This window comes from Salmo trutta, chromosome 38, assembly GCF_901001165.1.
Source record: "Salmo trutta chromosome 38, fSalTru1.1, whole genome shotgun sequence".
Taxonomy (NCBI): Eukaryota; Metazoa; Chordata; class Actinopteri; order Salmoniformes; family Salmonidae; genus Salmo; species Salmo trutta.
In genome coordinates this window covers 25,937,809-25,960,464 of record NC_042994.1, presented here as the reverse complement: position 1 = coordinate 25,960,464, position 22,656 = coordinate 25,937,809, and the positions used below count along the sequence as shown (strand labels likewise).

Here is a 22,656-nt window from a genome sequence, read left to right as displayed (position 1 = left end):
GTGATTTATTGTCTGTTTCCTTAAAAATCCTTCTTTAAAAAAATTATTCGGGATCGGTGTACCTTCCACGGGACGGTTGAGCTAACGTAGGCTAATGCGATTAGCATGAGGTTATAAGTAACAAGAACGTTTCCCAGGACACAGACATATCTGATATTGGCAGAAAGCTTAAATTCTTGTTAATCTAACTGCACTGTCCAATTTACAGTAGCTATTACAGTGAAAGAATACCATGCTATTGTTTGAGGAGAGTGCACAATTTTGAACATGAAAAGTTATTAATAAACAAATTAGGCACATTTGGGCAGTCTTGAAACAAAATGTGGAACATAATTGTAATGGTTCATTGGATCAGTCTAAAACTTTGCATATACACTGATGTGTCACGCCCTGACCAGGTGAACTCGGGGATATTGGGTCAGGGTGTGTCATGTTAGGTATTTTTCCTTGGTTTGTGTTTTGTTTACGTTTTAGCCTTGTGTAGACTCTAGGTGGGAAATTCTAGGTTGGCCAGTACGCGCTATACCAGCGCCCCGCAGTTACCAGGTGGTAGTAGGCATTCAGCCAGAAAGGGCGATGCCAGGGTTAAGCTCGAGACCGCCAGTAAGCCTCCATGGTCCTATATCTCCGGTACCAGCACCACGCACCAGGCTTCAAGTGCGTGAACCCAGCCTCGCCAGTCAACAGTCGTCGGAGCTGCCCGCCAGTCAACAGTCGTCGGAGCTGCCCGCCAGTCAACAGTCGTCGGAGCTGCCCGCCAGTCAACAGTCGTCGGAGCTGCCCGTCAGTCAACAGTCGTCGGAGCTGCCCGCCAGTCAACAGTCGTCGGAGCTGCCCGCCAGTCAACAGTCGCCGGAGTGGTCAGACTGCGCTGAACTGCCGGAGTGGCCAGACTGCGCTGAACTGCCGGAGTGGTCAGACTGCGCTGAACTGCCGGAGTGGCCAGACTGCGCTGAACTGCCGGAGTGGCCAGACTGCCCTGAACTGCCGGAGTGGCCAGACTGCCCTGTACTGCCGGAGTGGCCAGACTGCCCTGTACTGCCGGAGTGGCCAGACTGCCCTGTACTGCCGGAGTGGCCAGACTGCCCTGTTCTGCCAGAGGTGCCCGCCTGCCCTGATCTGCCAGGGTGCCCGGCCTGTCAGGATCTGCCAGAGTGGTCCTCCTGCCTTCCGGTCCAGCCCGAGTGGCCCTCCTGCCTTCCGGTCCAGCCCGAGTGGCCCTCCTGCCTTCCGGTCCAGCCCGAGTGGCCCTCCTGCCTTCCGGCCCAGCCCGTTCCTGCTCCCCGCACCAAGTCAGTGGTGCGTGTCCCCAGTCCTGTCCGGCCCGTCCCTGTTCCCCGCACCAAGCCCACGGTGCGTGTCCACAGTCCTGTCCGGCCCGTCCCTGTTCCCCGAACCAAGCCCACGGTGCGTGTCCACAGTCCTGTCCGGCCCGTCCCTGTTCCCCGCACCAAGCCCACGGTGCGTGTCCACAGTCCGGTACGGCCCGTGTCCGGTCCACCGGTGCCCAATCCTGTTCCGGTCGACGGCTCCGCTCCGGAGCCTGAGCATGCCGCTCCACAGTGGTCCAGTCCGGGCCAGAGGGGTAGGGTTAAGGTGAAGGCGGGGGAAAGAACACGCCCGGGGCCAGAGCCTCCACCAAGGGTGAGGCGCCCACCCGGGTCCCCCCCTAATAGACTTAAGTTTGGTGCGCCGAGAGTACGCACCGTTGGGGGGGGGGGGTTCTGTCACGCCCTGACCAGGTGAACTCGGGGATATTGGGTCAGGGTGTGTCATGTTAGGTATTTTTCCTTGGTTTGTGTTTTGTTTACGTTTTAGCCTTGTGTAGGCTCTAGGTGGGAAATTCTAGGTTGGGTTCTGTCGATTCCCAATCAGAGACAGCTGTCGCTAATTGTCTCTGATTGGGATCACATTTAAGTGCTGTTTTCCCCACGCTGTTTGTGGGGTGTTGTCTCTTTGTTTGAGCAAGTAACGTATCGGTATTTTTCTTGAATTTTGTGTACATGTTTAATTCCATGTTGGTGTTGAATAAACATGTGTTCGCTCCCAGCTGCGTTTTGGTCCGCTTCCTCGTCACCAGACGCCGAACGTTACATGATGCCATCTAGTTGCCAAAATATAAATTGCACCTGGGCTGGAATAATACATTATGGCCTTTCTCTTGCATTTCAAAGATGATGGTACAAAAAAAATACAAAATAACGGGTGTTTTTTTCTTTGTATTAATTTCTACCAGATCTATTGTGTTATATTCTACTACATTCCTTTCACATTTCCACAAACTTCAAAGTGTTTCCTTTCAAATAATACCAAGAATATGCATAATCTTGCTTCAGGTCCTGAGCTACAGGAAGTTAGATTTGGGTCATTTTAGGCGAAAATTGAAAAAAAGGGGCCGATCCTTAAGAGGCTGTCTCCTCCCCTTCATCTACACTGACTGAAGTGGATTTAACAGGTGACATCAATAAGGGGTCATAGCTTTCACCTGGATTCACCTGGTCAGTCTGTCATGTTCCTAGTGTTTTATACGCTCAGTGTAAACATGTACACACACACTACGTACACTTACATACACACGGAGTGAGAGAACACGCTTTACCTATATCCTTCTCTCTCACGCTCGCTCTCTCGCTCTCTCTCTCCATTTATCTCTCTCTCTCCCATCTCTCCTCTCTCTCCCTCTCTTAGCGGACGGAGGAAGTCATTAAATCCTCTGATAGAAGAAGGCATTAGAACAGTGAGAATAAACAGAGTGAGAGAGAGAGAGCTTAAGAGAGAAAGAGAGAGGGAGAGAATTTGTTTGATTCTCCCTCCCCCTTCCTTCCATTGTCTAGCATACACATCCCTCCCTCCATCTCTGTGGTATAACAATAGGAGGTCCATCATAGAACTCTGATTTAACCACAGAGCTCTTTTAATGGATGGACACACACACACACACACACACACACACACACACACACACACACACACACACACACACACACACACACACACACACAGGGTTTAACAGTGTAGTTAATGGAGTAGAATGAAGGGCTATAATGATGGTTATAAGAAGACATTATTACAGACAGAGACAAACAGAGGACTGGTTAGTGAGGAGGATCCCCCCTCTCTCTGATGTGTGTGATCCCCCTCTCTCTGATGTGTGTGATCCCTCTCTCTGATGTGTGTGATCCCCCTCTCTCTGATGTGTGTGATCCCCCCTCTCTCTGATGTGTGTGATCCCCCTCTCTCTGATGTGTGTGATCACCCTCTCTCTGATGTGTGTGATCCCCCTCTCTCTGATGTGTGTGATCCCCCTCTCTCTGATGTGTGTGATCCCCCTCTCTCTGATGTGTGTGATCCCCCCTCTCTCTGATGTGTGTGATCCCCCTCTCTCTGATGTGTGTGATCACCCTCTCTCTGATGTGTGTGATCCCCCTCTCTCTGATGTGTGTGATCCCCCCCCTCTCTCTGATGTGTGTGATCCCCCTCTCTCTGATGTGTGTGATCACCCTCTCTCTGATGTGTGTGATCCCCCTCTCTCTGATGTGTGTGATCCCCCCCTCTCTCTGATGTGTGTGATCCCCCTCTCTCTGATGGGTGTGATCCCCCTCTCTCTGATGGGTGTGATCACCCTCTCTCTGATGGGTGTGTGTGTGTGTGATCACCGACAGGTAGCCTAGTGGTTAGAGCGTTGGGCCAGTAACCGAAAGGTTGCTGGATTGAATCCCCGAAGACGTGGATGTTGATTAAGGCAGCCCCCCCCACCTCTCTGATTCAGAGGGTTAAATGCTGGAGACACATTTCAGTTGAATACATTCAGTTGTACAACTGGCTGTTGTTTAGAGAGAGGGGGGGAGAAGGGGGGGCAGCGTGAGAAAAGAGGGGCACGGAATGGAGGGAGAGAAGTGTGTGTGTGTGTGTGTGTGTGTGTGTGTGTGTGTGTGTGTGTGTGTGTGTGTGTGTGTGTGTGTGTGTGTGTGTGTGTGTGTGTGTGTGTGTGTGTGTGTGTGTGTGTGTGTGTGTTTTTGCCGGAGCCAGAGCTGCAGAGTAATCACATTATGTGTGGTCTGGCGACCCGGCCATTGTCCAGCCACAGTGTGATTCTTGGTAGTCCTATAGCCGTAGGGAGAGGTTGGGGCCAGAGTTCTGTCTGTCTGTCTGTCTGTCTGTCTGTCTGTCTGTCTGTCTGTCTGTCTGTCTGTCTGTCTGTCTGTCTGTCTGTCTGTCTGTCTGTCTACTCCACACTGTCTCCTGCTGGTGGGTGATAGAACAGCAAACACACACACAGAGGCTGGACTGTGTGTGTGTGTGTGTGTGTGTGTGTGTGTGTGTGTGTGTGTGTGTGTGTGTGTGTGTGTGTGTGTGTGTGTGTGTGTGTGTGTGATATTGGCCAATGTGATAACACTTCCTGTGATATCGGCCAATGAGATAACACTTCCTGTTTCCTGTCTTTTCTGCAGTGCCGGCATTGCCGTGGGTTTCTATGGAAACGGGGAGTCATGTGACGGAGCCAACCGACTGGCGTATTCTCTACGGCACGCCAACCGCACTGTGGCAGGGGTCGACAAACTGGTGGGACAGTCACACACACACACACACACACACACACACACACACACACACACACACACACACACACACACACACACTAACATGTATACTCCAAACATAAGCACAGAGCGCTAACGTCCCTCCACTTTCATCCTACCGCACAGAGCGCTAACATCATCCACTTTCATCCTACCGCACAGGGCGCTAACATCCATCCACTTTCATCCTACTGCACAGGGCGCTAACATCCATCCACTTTCATCCTACTGCACAGAGCGCTAACATCCATCCACTTTCATCCTACCGCACTAAGGGCTAACATCCCTCCACTTTCATCCTACCACACAGAGCGCTAACATCCCTCCACTTTCATCCTACCACACAGAGCGCTAACATCCCTCCACTTTCATCCTACCTCTCAAGACTTTCCAGATTCCAAAAACCACTCCCAGATGTGTCTCTCTGTCTGTCTCTCTAGGTGACGGACAGTGCCCTGTCTCTGAACCAGACAGTGGAGGGAGGTCTGGTCCAGTTGGAGACGGTCTACTCTGAACAGACTGACTATGTGTCTATCGTCCAGAAGCTCCAGGGTCAGCTGGATGAACTGGTCAGACTCATGGTGGACATCCCCTTCTGGAGTAACTCTGATATCTCACTAGAAGACCTGGCCATCAAGACTGAAGCCTTTGACTGGTACAGGTGAGTTACAGCTGTATACATGTACTATACATGGTTACTATTATAGTTCTATCTGCTGGAGTAGCTGAAAACCTGCCTTCCTTTATATATTGTCTTATTTATTCTGTTATATTATATATTTGTACCTGACTCTGTTGTATATAGTGTTATATAGTGTTGTATATAGTGTTATATATAGTGTTATATATAGTGTTATATAGTGTTGTATATAGTGTTGTATAGTGTTGTATATAGTGTTGTATAGTGTTATATAGTGTTGTATATAGTATTATGGTGTTATATAGTGTTGTATATAGTGTTGTATATAGTGTTATATAGTGTTGTATAGTGTTGTATAGTGTTGTATATAGTGTTATATAGTGTTGTATATAGTGTTATATAGTGTTGTATATAGTGTTATATAGTGTTGTGAATAGTGTTATATAGTGTTATATAGTGTTGTATATAGTGTTATATATACTGTTATATAGTGTTATATAGTGTTATAGTGTTGTATATAGTGTTATATAGTGTTATATAGTGTTGTATATAGTGTTATATATAGTGTTATAGTGTTGTATATAGTGTTATATAGTGTTGTATATAGTGTTATATATAGTGTTATATAGTGTTGTATATAGTGTTATCTATAGTGTTATATATAGTGTTATACAGTGTTATATATAGTGTTATATATAGTGTTGTATAGTGTTGTATAGTGTTATATGGTGTTATATGGTGTTATATAGTGTTATATAGTGTTATGGTGTTGTATATAGTGTTATCTATAGTGTTGTATATAGTGTTATAGTGTTGTATATAGTGTTGTATATAGTGTTATATGGTGTTATATATAGTGTTATATAGTGTTGTATATAGTGTTATATATAGTGTTATAGTGTTGTATATAGTGTTATATGGTGTTATATATAGTGTTGTATATAGTGTTATATAGTGTTGTATATAGTTTTATATAGTGTTATATAGTGTTATATAGTGTTATATATAGTGTTGTATATAGTGTTATATATAGTGTTATATATAGTGTTGTATAGTGTTGTATAGTGTTATATGGTGTTATATGGTGTTATATAGTGTTATATAGTGTTATATAGTGTTGTATATAGTGTTATATAGTGTTATATAGTGTTGTATAGTGTTATATAGTGTTGTATATAGTGTTATATAGTGTTATATAGTGTTGTATATAGTGTTATATAGTGTTGTATATAGTGTGTTATATAGTGTTATATAGTGTTATATAGTGTTATAGTGTTGTATATAGTGTTGTATATAGTGTTATATAGTGTTGTATATAGTGTTATATAGTGTTATATAGTGTTGTATATAGTGTGTTATATAGTGTTGTATATAGTGTTATATAGTGTTGTATATAGTGTTGTATATAGTGTTGTATATAGTGTTATATAGTGTTATAGTGTTGTGTATAGTGTTGTATATAGTGTTGTATATAGTGTTATATAGTGTTGTATATAGTGTTGTATATAGTGTTGTATATAGTGTTATATGGTGTTATATAGTGTTATATAGTGTTATATATATATAGTGTTATATAGTGTTGTATATAGTGTTATATAGTGTTATATGGTGTTATATAGTGTTATATAGTGTTGTATATAGTGTTATATAGTGTTATATATAGTGTTATATAGTGTTGTATATAGTGTTATATAGTGTTATATAGTGTTATATATAGTGTTGTATATAGTGTTATATAGTGTTATATAGTGTTGTATATAGTGTTGTATATAGTGTTATATAGTGTTATATAGTGTTATATGGTGTTATATAGTGTTGTATATAGTGTTGTACATAGTGTTGTATATAGTGTTATATGGTGTTATATAGTGTTATATAGTGTTATATAGTGTTGTATATAGTGTTGTATATAGTGTTATATAGTGTTATATAGTGTTGTATATACATTTACATTTAAGTCATTTAGCAGATGCTCTTATCCAGAGCGACTTACAAATTGGTGCATTCACCTTATGATATCCACTTTACAATAGTACATCTATATCTTTTTTTGTGGGGGGGAGGGGTTAGAAGGATTACTTTATCCTATCCCAGGTATTCCTTAAAGAGGTGGGGTTTCAGGTGTCTCCGGAAGGTGGTGATTGACTCCGCTGTCCTGGCGTCGTGTTATATAGTGTTATAGTGTTGTATATAGTGTTATATAGTGTTGTATATAGTGTTATATGGTGTTATATATAGTGTTATATATAGTGTTGTATAGTGTTGTATATAGTGTTATATAGTGTTATATATAGTGTTATATATAGTGTTGTATATAGTGTTATATAGTGTTGTATATAGTGTTATATAGTGTTGTATATAGTGTTATATAGTGTTGTATATAGTGTTATATGGTGTTGTATATAGTGTTATATAGTGTTGTATATAGTGTTATATAGTGTTATATATAGTGTTATATAGTGTTGTATATAGTGTTATATATAGTGTTATATAGTGTTGTATATAGTGTTATATAGTGTTATATATAGTGTTATATAGTGTTGTATATAGTGTTATATATAGTGTTATATATAGTGTTGTATATAGTGTTATATAGTGTTGTATATAGTGTTATATAGTGTTGTATATAGTGTTATATGGTGTTGTATATGGTGTTATATATAGTGTTTTATATGGTGTTGTATAGTGTTATATAGTGTTATATAGTGTTGTATATAGTGTTTTATATAGTGTTATATAGTGTTATATATAGTGTTATATAGTGTTGTATATAGTGTTATATAGTGTTATATAGTGTTATATGGTGTTGTATATAGTGTTGTATATAGTGTTATATGGTGTTTTATATAGTGTTATATAGTGTTGTATATAGTGTTATATATAGTGTTGTATATTGTGTTATATATAGTGTTGTATATAGTGTTGTATATAGTGTTATATATAGTGTTGTATATAGTGTTATATGGTGTTTTATATAGTGTTATATAGTGTTATATATAGTGTTATATAGTGTTGTATATAGTGTTATATATAGTGTTGTATATGGTGTTGTATATAGTGTTGTATATAGTGTTATATATAGTGTTATATAGTGTTATATATAGTGTTATATAGTGTTGTATATAGTGTTATATAGTGTTATATAGTGTTATATATAGTGTTGTATATAGTGTTATATAGTGTTATATAGTGTTATATAGTGTTATATAGTGTTATATAGTGTTATATGGTGTTATATAGTGTTGTATATAGTGTTGTATATAGTGTTATATGGTGTTATATAGTGTTATATAGTGTTGTATATAGTGTTATATAGTGTTATATAGTGTTGTATATACATTTACATTTAAGTCATTTAGCACATGCTCTTATCCAGAGCGACTTACAAATTGGTGCATTCACCTTATGATATCCACTTTACAATAGTACATCTATATCTTTTTTTGTGGGGGGGAGGGGTTAGAAGGATTACTTTATCCTATCCCAGGTATTCCTTAAAGAGGTGGGGTTTCAGGTGTCTCCGGAAGGTGGTGATTGACTCCGCTGTCCTGGCGTCGTGTTATATAGTGTTATAGTGTTGTATATAGTGTTATATAGTGTTGTATATAGTGTTATATATAGTGTTATATATAGTGTTGTATATAGTGTTATATAGTGTTGTATATAGTGTTATATAGTGTTGTATATAGTGTTTTATAGTGTTGTATATAGTGTTATATAGTGTTGTATATAGTGTTATATAGTGTTGTATATAGTGTTATATAGTGTTGTATATAGTGTTATATAGTGTTGTATATATAGTGTTATATAGTGTTGTATATAGTGTTATATAGTGTTATATATAGTGTTATATAGTGTTGTATATAGTGTTATATATAGTGTTATATAGTGTTGTATATAGTGTTATATAGTGTTATATATAGTGTTATATAGTGTTGTATATAGTGTTATATATAGTGTTATATATAGTGTTGTATATAGTGTTATATAGTGTTGTATATAGTGTTATATAGTGTTGTATATAGTGTTATATGGTGTTGTATATGGTGTTATATATAGTGTTTTATATGGTGTTGTATAGTGTTATATAGTGTTATATAGTGTTGTATATAGTGTTTTATATAGTGTTATATAGTGTTATATATAGTGTTATATAGTGTTGTATATAGTGTTATATAGTGTTATATGGTGTTATATGGTGTTGTATATAGTGTTGTATATAGTGTTATATGGTGTTTTATATAGTGTTATATAGTATTGTATATAGTGTTATATATAGTGTTGTATATTGTGTTATATATAGTGTTGTATATAGTGTTATATATAGTGTTGTATATAGTGTTATATGGTGTTTTATATAGTGTTATATAGTGTTATATATAGTGTTATATAGTGTTGTATATAGTGTTATATATAGTGTTGTATATGGTGTTGTATATAGTGTTGTATATAGTGTTATATATAGTGTTGTATATAGTGTTATATATAGTGTTGTATATAGTGTTATATGGTGTTTTATATAGTGTTATATGTTGTTTTATATATATAGTGTTGTATATAGTGTTATATATATAGTGTTGTATATAGTGTTATATAGTGTTGTATATAGTGTTATATAGTGTTATATAGTGTTATATGGTGTTGTATATAGTGTTGTATATAGTGTTATATATAGTGTTATATAGTGTTATATAGTGTTGTATATAGTGTTATATGGTGTTTTATATATATAGTGTTGTATATAGTGTTATATATATAGTGTTGTATATAGTGTTATATAGTGTTGTATATAGTGTTATATAGTGTTGTATATAGTGTTATATAGTGTTTTATATGGTGTTGTATATGGTGTTTTATATAGTGTTATATAGTGTTATATATAGTGTTATATAGTGTTGTATATAGTGTTATATAGTGTTATATAGTGTTATATGGTGTTGTATATGGTGTTATATATTGTGTTATATATGGTGTTATATATTTCCAGGTGGCTGGTATACCTGACCCTGCTGCTGTTTGATGTTCTGATCTGTCTGCTGGTTCTGTTTGGACTGATACGCAACTCTAAAGGCACTCTGATTGGGTGAGCCACACCACATGCCGACCACAGAGAACTCTGGATGGATGGATGGATAGAGGGAAAGAGATAGGAGGTCTGAGAGAGAATTGGGAGAAGGAAAATGTGTAGATATGTGTTACTAGTTAGAGGGGATGAGAAGGGGAGAGAGGAGTTTAGGCTGGTAGAGCGAGGGATGATTAGAGGGAGAGAGGAGTTTAGGCTGGTAGAGCGAGGGATGATTAGAGGGAGAGAGGAGTTTAGGCTGGTAGAGCGAGGGATGATTAGAGGGAGAGAGGAGTTTAGGCTGGTAGAGCGAGGGATGATTAGAGGGAGAGAGGAGTTTAGGCTGGTAGAGCGAGGGATGATTAGAGGGGGAGAGGAGTTTAGGCTGGTAGAGCGAGGGATGATTAGAGGGGGAGAGGAGTTTAGGCTGGTAGAGCGAGGGATGATTAGAGGGAGAGAGGAGTTTAGGCTGGTAGAGCGAGGGATGATTAGAGGGAGAGAGGAGTTTAGGCTGGTAGAGCGAGGGATGATTAGAGGGAGAGAGGAGTTTAGGCTGGTAGAGCGAGGGATGATTAGAGGGAGAGAGGAGTTTAGGCTGGTAGAGCGAGGGATGATTAGAGGGAGAGAGGAGTTTAGGCTGGTAGAGCGAGGGATGATTAGAGGGGGAGAGGAGTTTAGGCTGGTAGAGCGAGGGATGATTAGAGGGAGAGAGGAGTTTAGGCTGGTAGAGCGAGGGATGATTAGAGGGAGAGAGGAGTTTAGGCTGGTAGAGCGAGGGATGATTAGAGGGAGAGAGGAGTTTAGGCTGGTAGAGCGAGGGATGATTAGAGGGAGAGAGGAGTTTAGGCTGGTAGAGCGAGGGATGATTAGAGGGAGAGAGGAGTTTAGGCTGGTAGAGCGAGGGATGATTAGAGGGAGAGAGGAGTTTAGGCTGGTAGAGCGAGGGATGATTAGAGGGAGAGAGGAGTTTAGGCTGGTAGAGCGAGGGATGATTAGAGGGAGAGAGGAGTTTAGGCTGGTAGAGCGAGGGATGATTAGAGCGAGGGAGGAGTTTAGGCTGGTAGAGCGAGGGATGATTAGAGGGAGAGAAAAGGCAGTGAGAAGAGGAGAGTTGTGGAGTCAGAACATGATGAGAGAAGAAAGGAAAGAGAGAGATGGATGGTGGGAGTGAGAGAGGGTAGGAGAGAGAGAGGGTAGGAGAGAGAGAGGGTAGGAGAGAGAGAGGGTAGGAGAGAGAGAGGGTAGGAGAGAGCGAGAGAGCGAGCAGGAGAGAGAGAGGGTAGGAGAGAGCGAGGGTAGGAGAGAGCGAGAGAGAGAGAGGGTAGGAGAGAGAGAGAGGGTAGGAGAGAGAGAGAGGGTAGGAGAGAGCGAGAGAGCGAGCAGGAGAGAGAGAGGGTAGGAGAGAGCGAGACAGCGAGCAGGAGAGAGAGAGAGGGTGAGAGAGAGAGAGAGAGGGTAGGAGAGAGCGAGAGAGAGAGAGGGTAGGAGAGAGAGAGAGGGTAGGAGAGAGCGAGAGAGCGAGCAGGAGAGAGAGAGGGTAGGAGAGAGCGAGACAGCGAGCAGGAGAGAGAGAGAGGGTGAGAGAGAGAGAGAGAGGGTAGGAGAGAGAGAGCGAGCAGGAGAGAGAGAGAGGGTAGGAGAGAGCGAACAGGAGAGAGCGAGCATGAGAGAGAGAGGGTAGGAGAGAGAGAGAGTGAGCTGGAGAGAGAGAGAGGGTAGGAGAGGGAGAGAGTGAGCAGGAGAGAGAGGGTAGGAGAGAGCGAGCAGGAGAGAGAGAGAGCGAGAGAGGGGGTAAGAGAGAGCGAGAGAGTGGGCAGGAGAGAGAGAGGGTGAGAGAGAGAGATTGACAGAGTGGGAGTGAGGACACATTAAGACCATCTTGTGTGCATGACTCACATTTCACAGGTTGTGTGTGTTGTATGTCTCTGACTCAACCCCATGTTGTTTTACACACACACACACACACACACACACACACACACACACACACACACACACACACACACACACACACACACAACAGTGATTTCACAGCGTTGAACATTTATAAGGTGTTAATTTCTCTCTCTCTCTCTCTCTTTCTCGCTTTCTCTCAGGGTGTGTTTGTTGGGTGTTCTGACTCTCATCATCAGCTGGGGGTCTCTGGGACTGGAGCTGGCAGCTGCCGCGGTGAGTTTCTCCATGGAAACGTGTCGCTAGGACAACAGCAGTTTCCTGTGACATGACATCATTTCACTGGATTTCTATTGGCTTAGACAAAGTAGTGTAGATGAATGATTATGTAAAGTCAATCACCTTTAAGATCTAAGATACCTTACTTTTAATTTGATCTGAACCCTATGTTTGGTTGTGTTTGTGTTGTGCTGTGGTTGTGTTGTGGTTGTATTGTGGTCATATGGTCTCTCCACAGACGGCCAGCGACTTCTGTGTTTCCCCGGATACCTACATCACCAGGGTAACCAAGGAGAACGCTGTCATCAACCAAGGTAGGGGAACGAGGGAAGGACAAAGCTGGATGGAAGGAGTTGGAGAAATGTGGGAACAGAAGGAGGGAAGAGGAGAGGCAGGGGCAGGGAAAGAAGTAGAGGAGGAAGTGATGAATGGATGGATGGATCCTCTGGGTTCCATCTTTCTGACAGACAGGTCAACCTTGACCCTGACACACACACTCTGTTCTCACCCCTGTGTGTTCCAGTGGGGAGTATATATGACTGACAGTTTGTTATCTGTCTCTGTGGCAGCTTAATGCTCCAGCAACTCTTCTATCTCCGCCCTGCTTTCTCTCTCCTGACTGTGTGTGTATCCTTCATCTTTTCATTCAAGCTATTGTCTTATTATCAGCCACCGCCTTATTATCGGCCTCCGCCTTATTATCGGCCTCCGTCTTAATAACGGCCTCCGCCTTATTATCGGCCTCCGTCCTTATTATCGGCCTCCGTCTTATTAACGGCCTCCGCCTTATCGGCCTCCGCCTTATTATCGGCCTCCGCCTTATTATCGGACTCCGCCTTATTATTGGCCTCCGGCTTATTAACGGCCTCCGCCTTATTATTGGCCTCCGCCTTATTATTGGCCTCCGCCTTATTAACGGCCTCCGCCTTATTATCGGCCTCCGCCTTATTATCGGCCTCCGCCTTATTATCGTCCTCCGCCTTATTATTGGCCTCCGCCTTATTAACGGCCTCCGCCTTATTATTGGTCCTCCGCCTTATTATTGGCCTCCGCCTTATTATTGGCCTCCGCCTTATTAACGGCCTCCGCCTTATTATCGGCCTCCGCCTTATTATCGGCCTCCGCCTTATTATCGGCCTCCGCCTTATTAACGGCCTCCGCCTTATTATCGGCCTCCGCCTTATTATCGGCCTCCGCCTTATTATCGTCCTCCGCCTTATTATTGGCCTCCGCCTTATTAACGGCCTCCGCCTTATTATTGGCCTCCGCCTTATTATTGGCCTCCGCATTATTAACGGCCTCCGCCTTATTTACGGCCTCCGCCTTATTATCGGCCTCCGCCTTATTAACGGCCTCGTCTTATTAATGGCCTCGTCTTATTAATGGCCTCCGCCTTATTATTGGCCTCCGCCTTATTTACGGCCTCCGCCTTATTATCGGCCTCTGCCTTATTAATGGCCTCCGCCTTATTAATGCAAGTTAGTCTGTCCAGTGTGAGCTTCTTCTTATTCTACCCTCCCCTTCCTTCCTTATCTCTCTCCCTCCCTCCCTCTCTTCTCTTTCTCTCTCCTCCCTCTCATCTATCTCTCTCTCTCTCCCCTTGCCTCCCTCCCACTCTCCCCTCTATCTGTTTTGAAGCTCAAGGCTGTTCTTCAGTGGTTAACCTTTCAGAGAACCTTCTCTCTCTCTCCCCCTCTCTCCCCCTCTCTCCCCTTCCTCGTCCCTCTCCACCTGGCTGGGTCTCAGGTCACCCCTGGTGTGTGTATGTGTCAGGGGTTCCGTTTGGAAAAGGTGGCGCCGGACATTTGATCGGCAGCATTTTAAATTACCGGATATTTTACAAATGATCGGACCCATATGCACTGGGAGCGTGAACTGATTATTGCCCACCCACGTCAGAATGACAGGAATCACATTTAGATTAGGGTCCACATTTACTTTTCCTCAGCCAACAAGACGAGTAACGAACAAACTCACTAGCCTATGTTAATCTACTGTCCCCAACAGTAGAAAAGTTGACCTCTTCTATTGGTCAGCTTGTTGAGAAAGAAACAGCTCAAACAGACTCTGGGACAGTTGTGAAACGATAGATCCCAAATTCATACAACCAGTAGACTAGACTACATATAGAAATATATATATTTAATTCATACAACCAGTAGACTAGAATACATATAGAAATATATCTATTTAATTCATACAACCAGTAGACTAGGCTACATATAGAAATATATCTATTTAATTCATACAACCAGTAGACCTAGACTACATATAGAAATATATCTATTTAATTCATACAACCAGTAGACCTAGACTACATATAGAAATATATCTATTTAATTCATACAACCAGTAGACTAGAATACATATAGAAATATATCTATTTAATTCATACAACCAGTAGACCTAGACTACATATAGAAATATATCTATTTAATTCATACAACCAGTAGACTAGACTACATATAGAAATATATCTATTTAATTCATACAACCAGTAGACTAGACTACATATAGAAATATATCTATTTAATTCATACAACCAGTAGACCTAGACTACATATAGAAATATATCTATTTAATTCATACAACCAGTAGACCTAGACTACATATAAGAAATATATCTATTTAATTCATACAACCAGTAGACTAGACTACATATAGAAATATATCTATTTAATTCATACAACCAGTAGACTAGGCTACATATAGAAATATATCTATTTAATTCATACAACCAGTAGACCTAGACTACATATAGAAATATATCTATTTAATTCATACAACCAGTAGACTAGACTACATATAGAAATATATATATTTAATTCATACAACCAGTAGACTAGGTTACATATAGAAATATATCTATTTAATTCATACAACCAGTAGACCTTGACTACATATAGAAATATATCTATTTAATTCATACAACCAGTAGACTAGACTACATATAGAAATATATATTTAATTCATACAACCAGTAGACTAGGCTACATATAGAAATATATCTATTTAATTCATACAACCAGTAGACCTAGGCTACATATAGAAATATATCTATTTAATTCATACAACCAGTAGACTAGGCTACATATAGAAATATATCTATTTAATTCATACAACCAGTAGACCTAGGCTACATATAGAAATATATCTATTTAATTCATACAACCAGTAGACTAGACTACATATAGAAATATATCTATTTAATTCATACAACCAGTAGACTAGGCTACATATAGAAATATATCTATTTAATTCATACAACCAGTAGACCTAGGCTACATATAGAAATATATCTATTTAATTCATACAACCAGTAGACTAGACTACATATAGAAATATATATATTTAATTCATACAACCAGTAGACCTAGACTACATATAGAAATATATCTATTTAATTCATACAACCAGTAGACTAGGCTACATATAGAAATATATCTATTTAATTCATACAACCAGTAGACCTAGACTACATATAGAAATATATCTATTTAATTAATACAACCAGTAGACCTAGACTACATATAGAAATATATCTATTTAATTCATACAACCAGTAGACTAGGCTACATATAGAAATATATCTATTTAATTCATACAACCAGTATACCTAGACTACATATAGAAATATATCTATTTAATTCATACAACCAGTAGACTAGACTACATATAGAAATATATCTATTTAATTCATACAACCAGTAGACTAGGCTACATATAGAAATATATCTATTTAATTCATACAACCAGTAGACCTAGACTACATATAGAAATATATCTATTTAATTCATACAACCAGTAGACCTAGACTACATATAGAAATATATCTATTTAATTCATACAACCAGTAGACTAGAATACATATAGAAATATATCTATTTAATTCATACAACCAGTAGACCTAGACTACATATAGAAATATATCTATTTAATTCATACAACCAGTAGACTAGACTACATATAGAAATATATCTATTTAATTCATACAACCAGTAGACTAGACTACATATAGAAATATATCTATTTAATTCATACAACCAGTAGACCTAGACTACATATAGAAATATATCTATTTAATTCATACAACCAGTAGACCTAGACTACATATAAGAAATATATCTATTTAATTCATACAACCAGTAGACTAGACTACATATAGAAATATATCTATTTAATTCATACAACCAGTAGACTAGGCTACATATAGAAATATATCTATTTAATTCATACAACCAGTAGACCTAGACTACATATAGAAATATATCTATTTAATTCATACAACCAGTAGACTAGACTACATATAGAAATATATATATTTAATTCATACAACCAGTAGACTAGGTTACATATAGAAATATATCTATTTAATTCATACAACCAGTAGACCTTGACTACATATAGAAATATATCTATTTAATTCATACAACCAGTAGACTAGACTACATATAGAAATATATATATTTAATTCATACAACCAGTAGACTAGGCTACATATAGAAATATATCTATTTAATTCATACAACCAGTAGACCTAGGCTACATATAGAAATATATCTATTTAATTCATACAACCAGTAGACTAGGCTACATATAGAAATATATCTATTTAATTCATACAACCAGTAGACCTAGGCTACATATAGAAATATATCTATTTAATTCATACAACCAGTAGACTAGACTACATATAGAAATATATCTATTTAATTCATACAACCAGTAGACTAGGCTACATATAGAAATATATCTATTTAATTCATACAACCAGTAGACCTAGGCTACATATAGAAATATATCTATTTAATTCATACAACCAGTAGACTAGACTACATATAGAAATATATATATTTAATTCATACAACCAGTAGACCTAGACTACATATAGAAATATATCTATTTAATTCATACAACCAGTAGACTAGGCTACATATAGAAATATATCTATTTAATTCATACAACCAGTAGACCTAGACTACATATAGAAATATATCTATTTAATTAATACAACCAGTAGACCTAGACTACATATAGAAATATATCTATTTAATTCATACAACCAGTAGACTAGGCTACATATAGAAATATATCTATTTAATTCATACAACCAGTATACCTAGACTACATATAGAAATATATCTATTTAATTCATACAACCAGTAGACTAGACTACATATAGAAATATATCTATTTAATTCATACAACCAGTAGACTAGGCTACATATAGAAATATATCTATTTAATTCATACAACCAGTAGACCTAGACTACATATAGAAATATATCTATTTAATTCATACAACCAGTAGACTAGGCTACATATAGAAATATATCTATTTAATTCATACAACCAGTAGACTAGGCTAAATATATAAATATATCTATTTAATTCATACAACCAGTTGACCTAGACTACATATAGAAATATATCTATTTAATTCATACAACCAGTAGACTAGACTACATATAGAAATATATCTATTTAATTCATACAACCAGTAGACTAGGCTACATATATAAATATATCTATTTAATTCATACAACCAGTAGACCTAGACTAAATATAGAAATATATCTATTTAATTCATACAACCAGTAGACCTAGACTACATATAGAAATATATCTATTTAATTCATACAACGAGTAGACTAGACTACATATAGAAATATATCTATTTAATTCATACAACCAGTAGACTAGGCTAAATATATAAATATATCTATTTAATTCATACAACCAGTAGACCTAGACTACATATAGAAATATATCTATTTAATTCATACAACCAGTAGACCTAGACTACATATAGAAAGATATATACTTAATTCATACAACCAGTAGACCTAGACTACATATAGAAATATATCTATTTAATTCATACAACCAGTAGACCTAGACTACATATAGAAATATATATATTTAATTCATACAACCAGTAGACCTAGACTAAGTATATAAATATATCTATTTAATTCATACAACCAGTAGACCTAGACTACATATAGAAATATATCTATTTAATTCATACAACCAGTAGACCTAGACTACATATAGAAATATATCTATTTAATTCATACAACCAGTAGACCTAGACTACATATAGAAATATATATATTTAATTCATACAACCAGTAGACCTAGACTAAATATATAAATATATCTATTTAATTCATACAACCAGTAGACCTAGACTACATATAGAAATATATCTATTTAATTCATACAACCAGTAGACCTAGACTACATATAGAAATATATCTATTTAATTCATACAACCAGTAGACTAGACTACATATAGAAATATATCTATTTAATTCATACAACCAGTAGACTAGACTACATATAGAAATATATCTATTTAATTCATACAACCAGTAGACCTAGACTACATATAGAAATATATCTATTTAATTCATACAACCATTAGACCTAGACTACATATAGAAATATATCTATTTAATTCATACAACCAGTAGACTAGACTACATATAGAAATATATCTATTTAATTCATACAACCAGTAGACTAGGCTACATATAGAAATATATCTATTTAATTCATACAACCAGTAGACCTAGGCTACATATAGAAATATATCTATTTAATTCATACAACCAGTAGACTAGGCTACATATAGAAATATATCTATTTAATTCATACAACCAGTAGACCTAGGCTACATATAGAAATATATCTATTTAATTCATACAACCAGTAGACTAGACTACATATAGAAATATATATTTAATTCATACAACCAGTAGACCTAGACTACATATAGAAATATATCTATTTAATTCATACAACCAGTAGACTAGACTACATATAGAAATATATCTATTTAATTCATACAACCAGTAGACTAGGCTAAATATATAAATATATCTATTTAATTCATACAACCAGTAGACCTAGACTACATATAGAAATATATCTATTTAATTCATACAACCAGTAGACCTAGACTACATATAGAAATATATCTATTTAATTCATACAACCAGTAGACCTAGACTACATATAGAAATATATCTATTTAATTCATACAACCAGTAGACTAGACTACATATAGAAATATATCTATTTAATTCATACAACCAGTAGACTAGGCTACATATAGAAATATATCTTTTTAATTCATACAACCAGTAGACCTAGGCTACATATAGAAATATATCTATTTAATTCATACAACAAGTAGACCTAGACTACATATAGAAATATATATATTTAATTCATACAACCAGTAGACCTAGACTACATATAGAAATATATCTATTTAATTCATACAACCAGTAGACCTAGACTACATATAGAAATATATCTATTTAATTCATACAACCAGTAGACCTAGACTACATATAGAAATATATCTATTTAATTCATACAACCAGTAGACCTAGACTACATATAGAAATATATCTATTTAATTCATACAACCAGTAGACTAGACTACATATAGAAATATATCTATTTAATTCATACAACCAGTAGACTAGGCTACATATAGAAATATATCTTTTTAATTCATACAACCAGTAGACCTAGGCTACATATAGAAATATATCTATTTAATTCATACAACAAGTAGACCTAGACTACATATAGAAATATATATATTTAATTCATACAACCAGTAGACTAGACTACATATAGAAATATATCTATTTAATTCATACAACCAGTAGACTAGGCTACATATAGAAATATATCTATTTAATTCATACAACCAGTAGACCTAAGCTACATATAGAAATATATCTATTTAATTCATACAACTAGTAGACTAGGCTACATATAGAAATATATCTATTTAATTCATACAACCAGTAGACCTAGACTACATATAGAAATATATCTATTTAATTCATACAACCAGTAGACTAGGCTACATATAGAAATATATCTATTTAATTCATACAACCAGTAGACCTAGACTACATATAGAAATATATCTATTTAATTCATACAACCAGTAGACCTAGGCTACATATAGAAATATATCTATTTAATTCATACAACCAGTAGACTAGACTACATATAGAAATATATCTATTTAATTCATACAACCAGTAGACTAGGCTACATATAGAAATATATCTATTTAATTCATACAACCAGTAGACCTAGGCTACATATAGAAATATATCTATTTAATTCATACAACCAGTAGACCTAGACTACATATAGAAATATATCTATTTAATTCATACAACCAGTAGACTAGGCTACATATAGATATATATCTATTTAATTCATACAACCAGTAGACCTAGACTACATATAGAAATATATCTATTTAATTCATACAACCAGTAGACTAGGCTACATATAGAAATATATCTATTTAATTCATACAACCAGTAGACTAGACTACATATAGAAATATATCTATTTAATTCATACAACCAGTAGACTAGGCTACATATAGAAATATATCTATTTAATTCATACAACCAGTAGACCTAGGCTACATATAGAAATATATCTATTTAATTCATACAACCAGTAGACTAGGCTACATATAGAAATATATCTATTTAATTCATACAACCAGTAGACCTAGAATACATATAGAAATATATATATTTAATTCATACAACCAGTAGACTAGACTACATATAGAAATATATATATTTAATTCATACAACCAGTAGACTAGACTACATATAGAAATATATCTATTTAATTCATACAACCAGTAGACTAGACTACATATAGAAATATATCTTTTTAATTCATACAACCAGTAGACCTAGGCTACATATAGAAATATATCTATTTAATTCATACAACCAGTAGACCTAGACTACATATAGAAATATATCTATTTAATTCATACAACCAGTAGACTAGGCTACATATAGAATTATATCTATTTAATTCATACAACCAGTAGACCTAGACTACATATAGAAATATATCTATTTAATTCATACAACCAGTAGACCTAGACTACATATAGAAATATATCTATTTAATTCATACAACCAGTAGACCTAGACTACATATAGAAATATATCTATTTAATTCATACACCAGTAGACTAGACTACATATAGAAATATATCTATTTAATTTCATACAACCAGTAGACTAGGCTACATATAGAATATATCTTTTTAATTCATACAACCAGTAGAACCTAGGCTACAGTATAGAAATATATCTATTTAATTCATACAACAAGTAGACCTAGACTACTATAGAAATATATATATTAATTCATACAACCAGTAGACCTAGACTACATATAGAAATATATCTATTTACTTCATACAACCAGTAGACCTAGGACTACATATAGAAATATATCTAGTTAATTCATACAACCAGTAGACCTAGACTACATATAGAAATATATCTATTTAATTCATACAACCAGTAGACCTAGACTACATATAGAAAATATCTATTTAATTCATACAACCAGTAGACTAGACTACATATAGAAATATATCTATTTAATTCATACAACCAGTAGACTAGGCTACATATAGAAATATATCTTTTTAATTCATACAACCAGTAGACCTAGGCTACATATAGAAATATATCTATTTAATTCATACAACAAGTAGACCTAGACTACATATAGAATATATATATTTAATTCATACAACCAGTAGACTAGACTACATATAGAAATATATCTATTTAATTCATACAACCAGTAGACTAGGCTACATATAGAAATATATCTATTTAATTTACAACAACCAGTAGACCTAAGCTACATATAGAAATATATCTATTTAATTCATACAACTAGTAGACTAGGCTACATATAGAATATATCTATTTAATTCATACAACCAGTAGACCTAGACTACATATAGAAATATATCTATTTAATTCATACAACCAGTAGACTAGGCTACATATAGAAATATATCTATTTAATTCATTACATCATACAACTAGACCTAGACTACATTAGAAATATATCTATTTAATTCATACAACCAGTAGACCTAGGCTACATATAGAAATATATCTATTTAATTCATACAACCAGTAGACTAGACTACATATAGAAATATATCTATTTAATTTCATACAACCAGTAGACTAGGCTACATATAGAAATATATCTATTTAATCATATACAACCATAGACCTAGGCTACATATAGAAATATATCTATTTAATTCATACAACCAGTAGACCTAGACTACATATAGAAATAATCTATTTAAT

General features: G+C 36.4%; 2 protein-coding genes across 2 annotated transcripts in view; one reads left to right on the top strand and one right to left on the bottom strand.

Annotated features, from left to right (window-relative positions):
* LOC115178565 (protein tweety homolog 3-like) overlaps positions 1–13,028 on the top strand; it is a 52,934-nt gene extending 39,906 nt beyond the window's left edge. Inside the window, exons 3-7 of the mRNA XM_029739822.1 lie at positions 4,452–4,563; positions 5,021–5,241; positions 10,208–10,303; positions 12,379–12,451; positions 12,693–13,028. Of these exons, the coding sequence (XP_029595682.1) occupies positions 4,452–4,563; positions 5,021–5,241; positions 10,208–10,303; positions 12,379–12,451; positions 12,693–13,028 (838 nt within the window). The remainder of the gene's footprint in view (positions 1–4,451; positions 4,564–5,020; positions 5,242–10,207; positions 10,304–12,378; positions 12,452–12,692) is intronic.
* Positions 13,029–13,188: 160 nt separating this feature from the next.
* On the bottom strand, positions 13,189–14,311 carry LOC115178564 (serine-rich 25 kDa antigen protein-like). The gene is made up of 3 exons (XM_029739821.1): positions 14,308–14,311; positions 13,535–13,812; positions 13,189–13,452 (listed from the first exon to the last, which is right to left on the bottom strand). Exons 1-3 carry the CDS (start codon positions 14,309–14,311, stop codon positions 13,189–13,191), a joined length of 546 nt encoding a protein of 181 aa, XP_029595681.1.
* Positions 14,312–22,656: the final 8,345 nt, after the last annotated feature.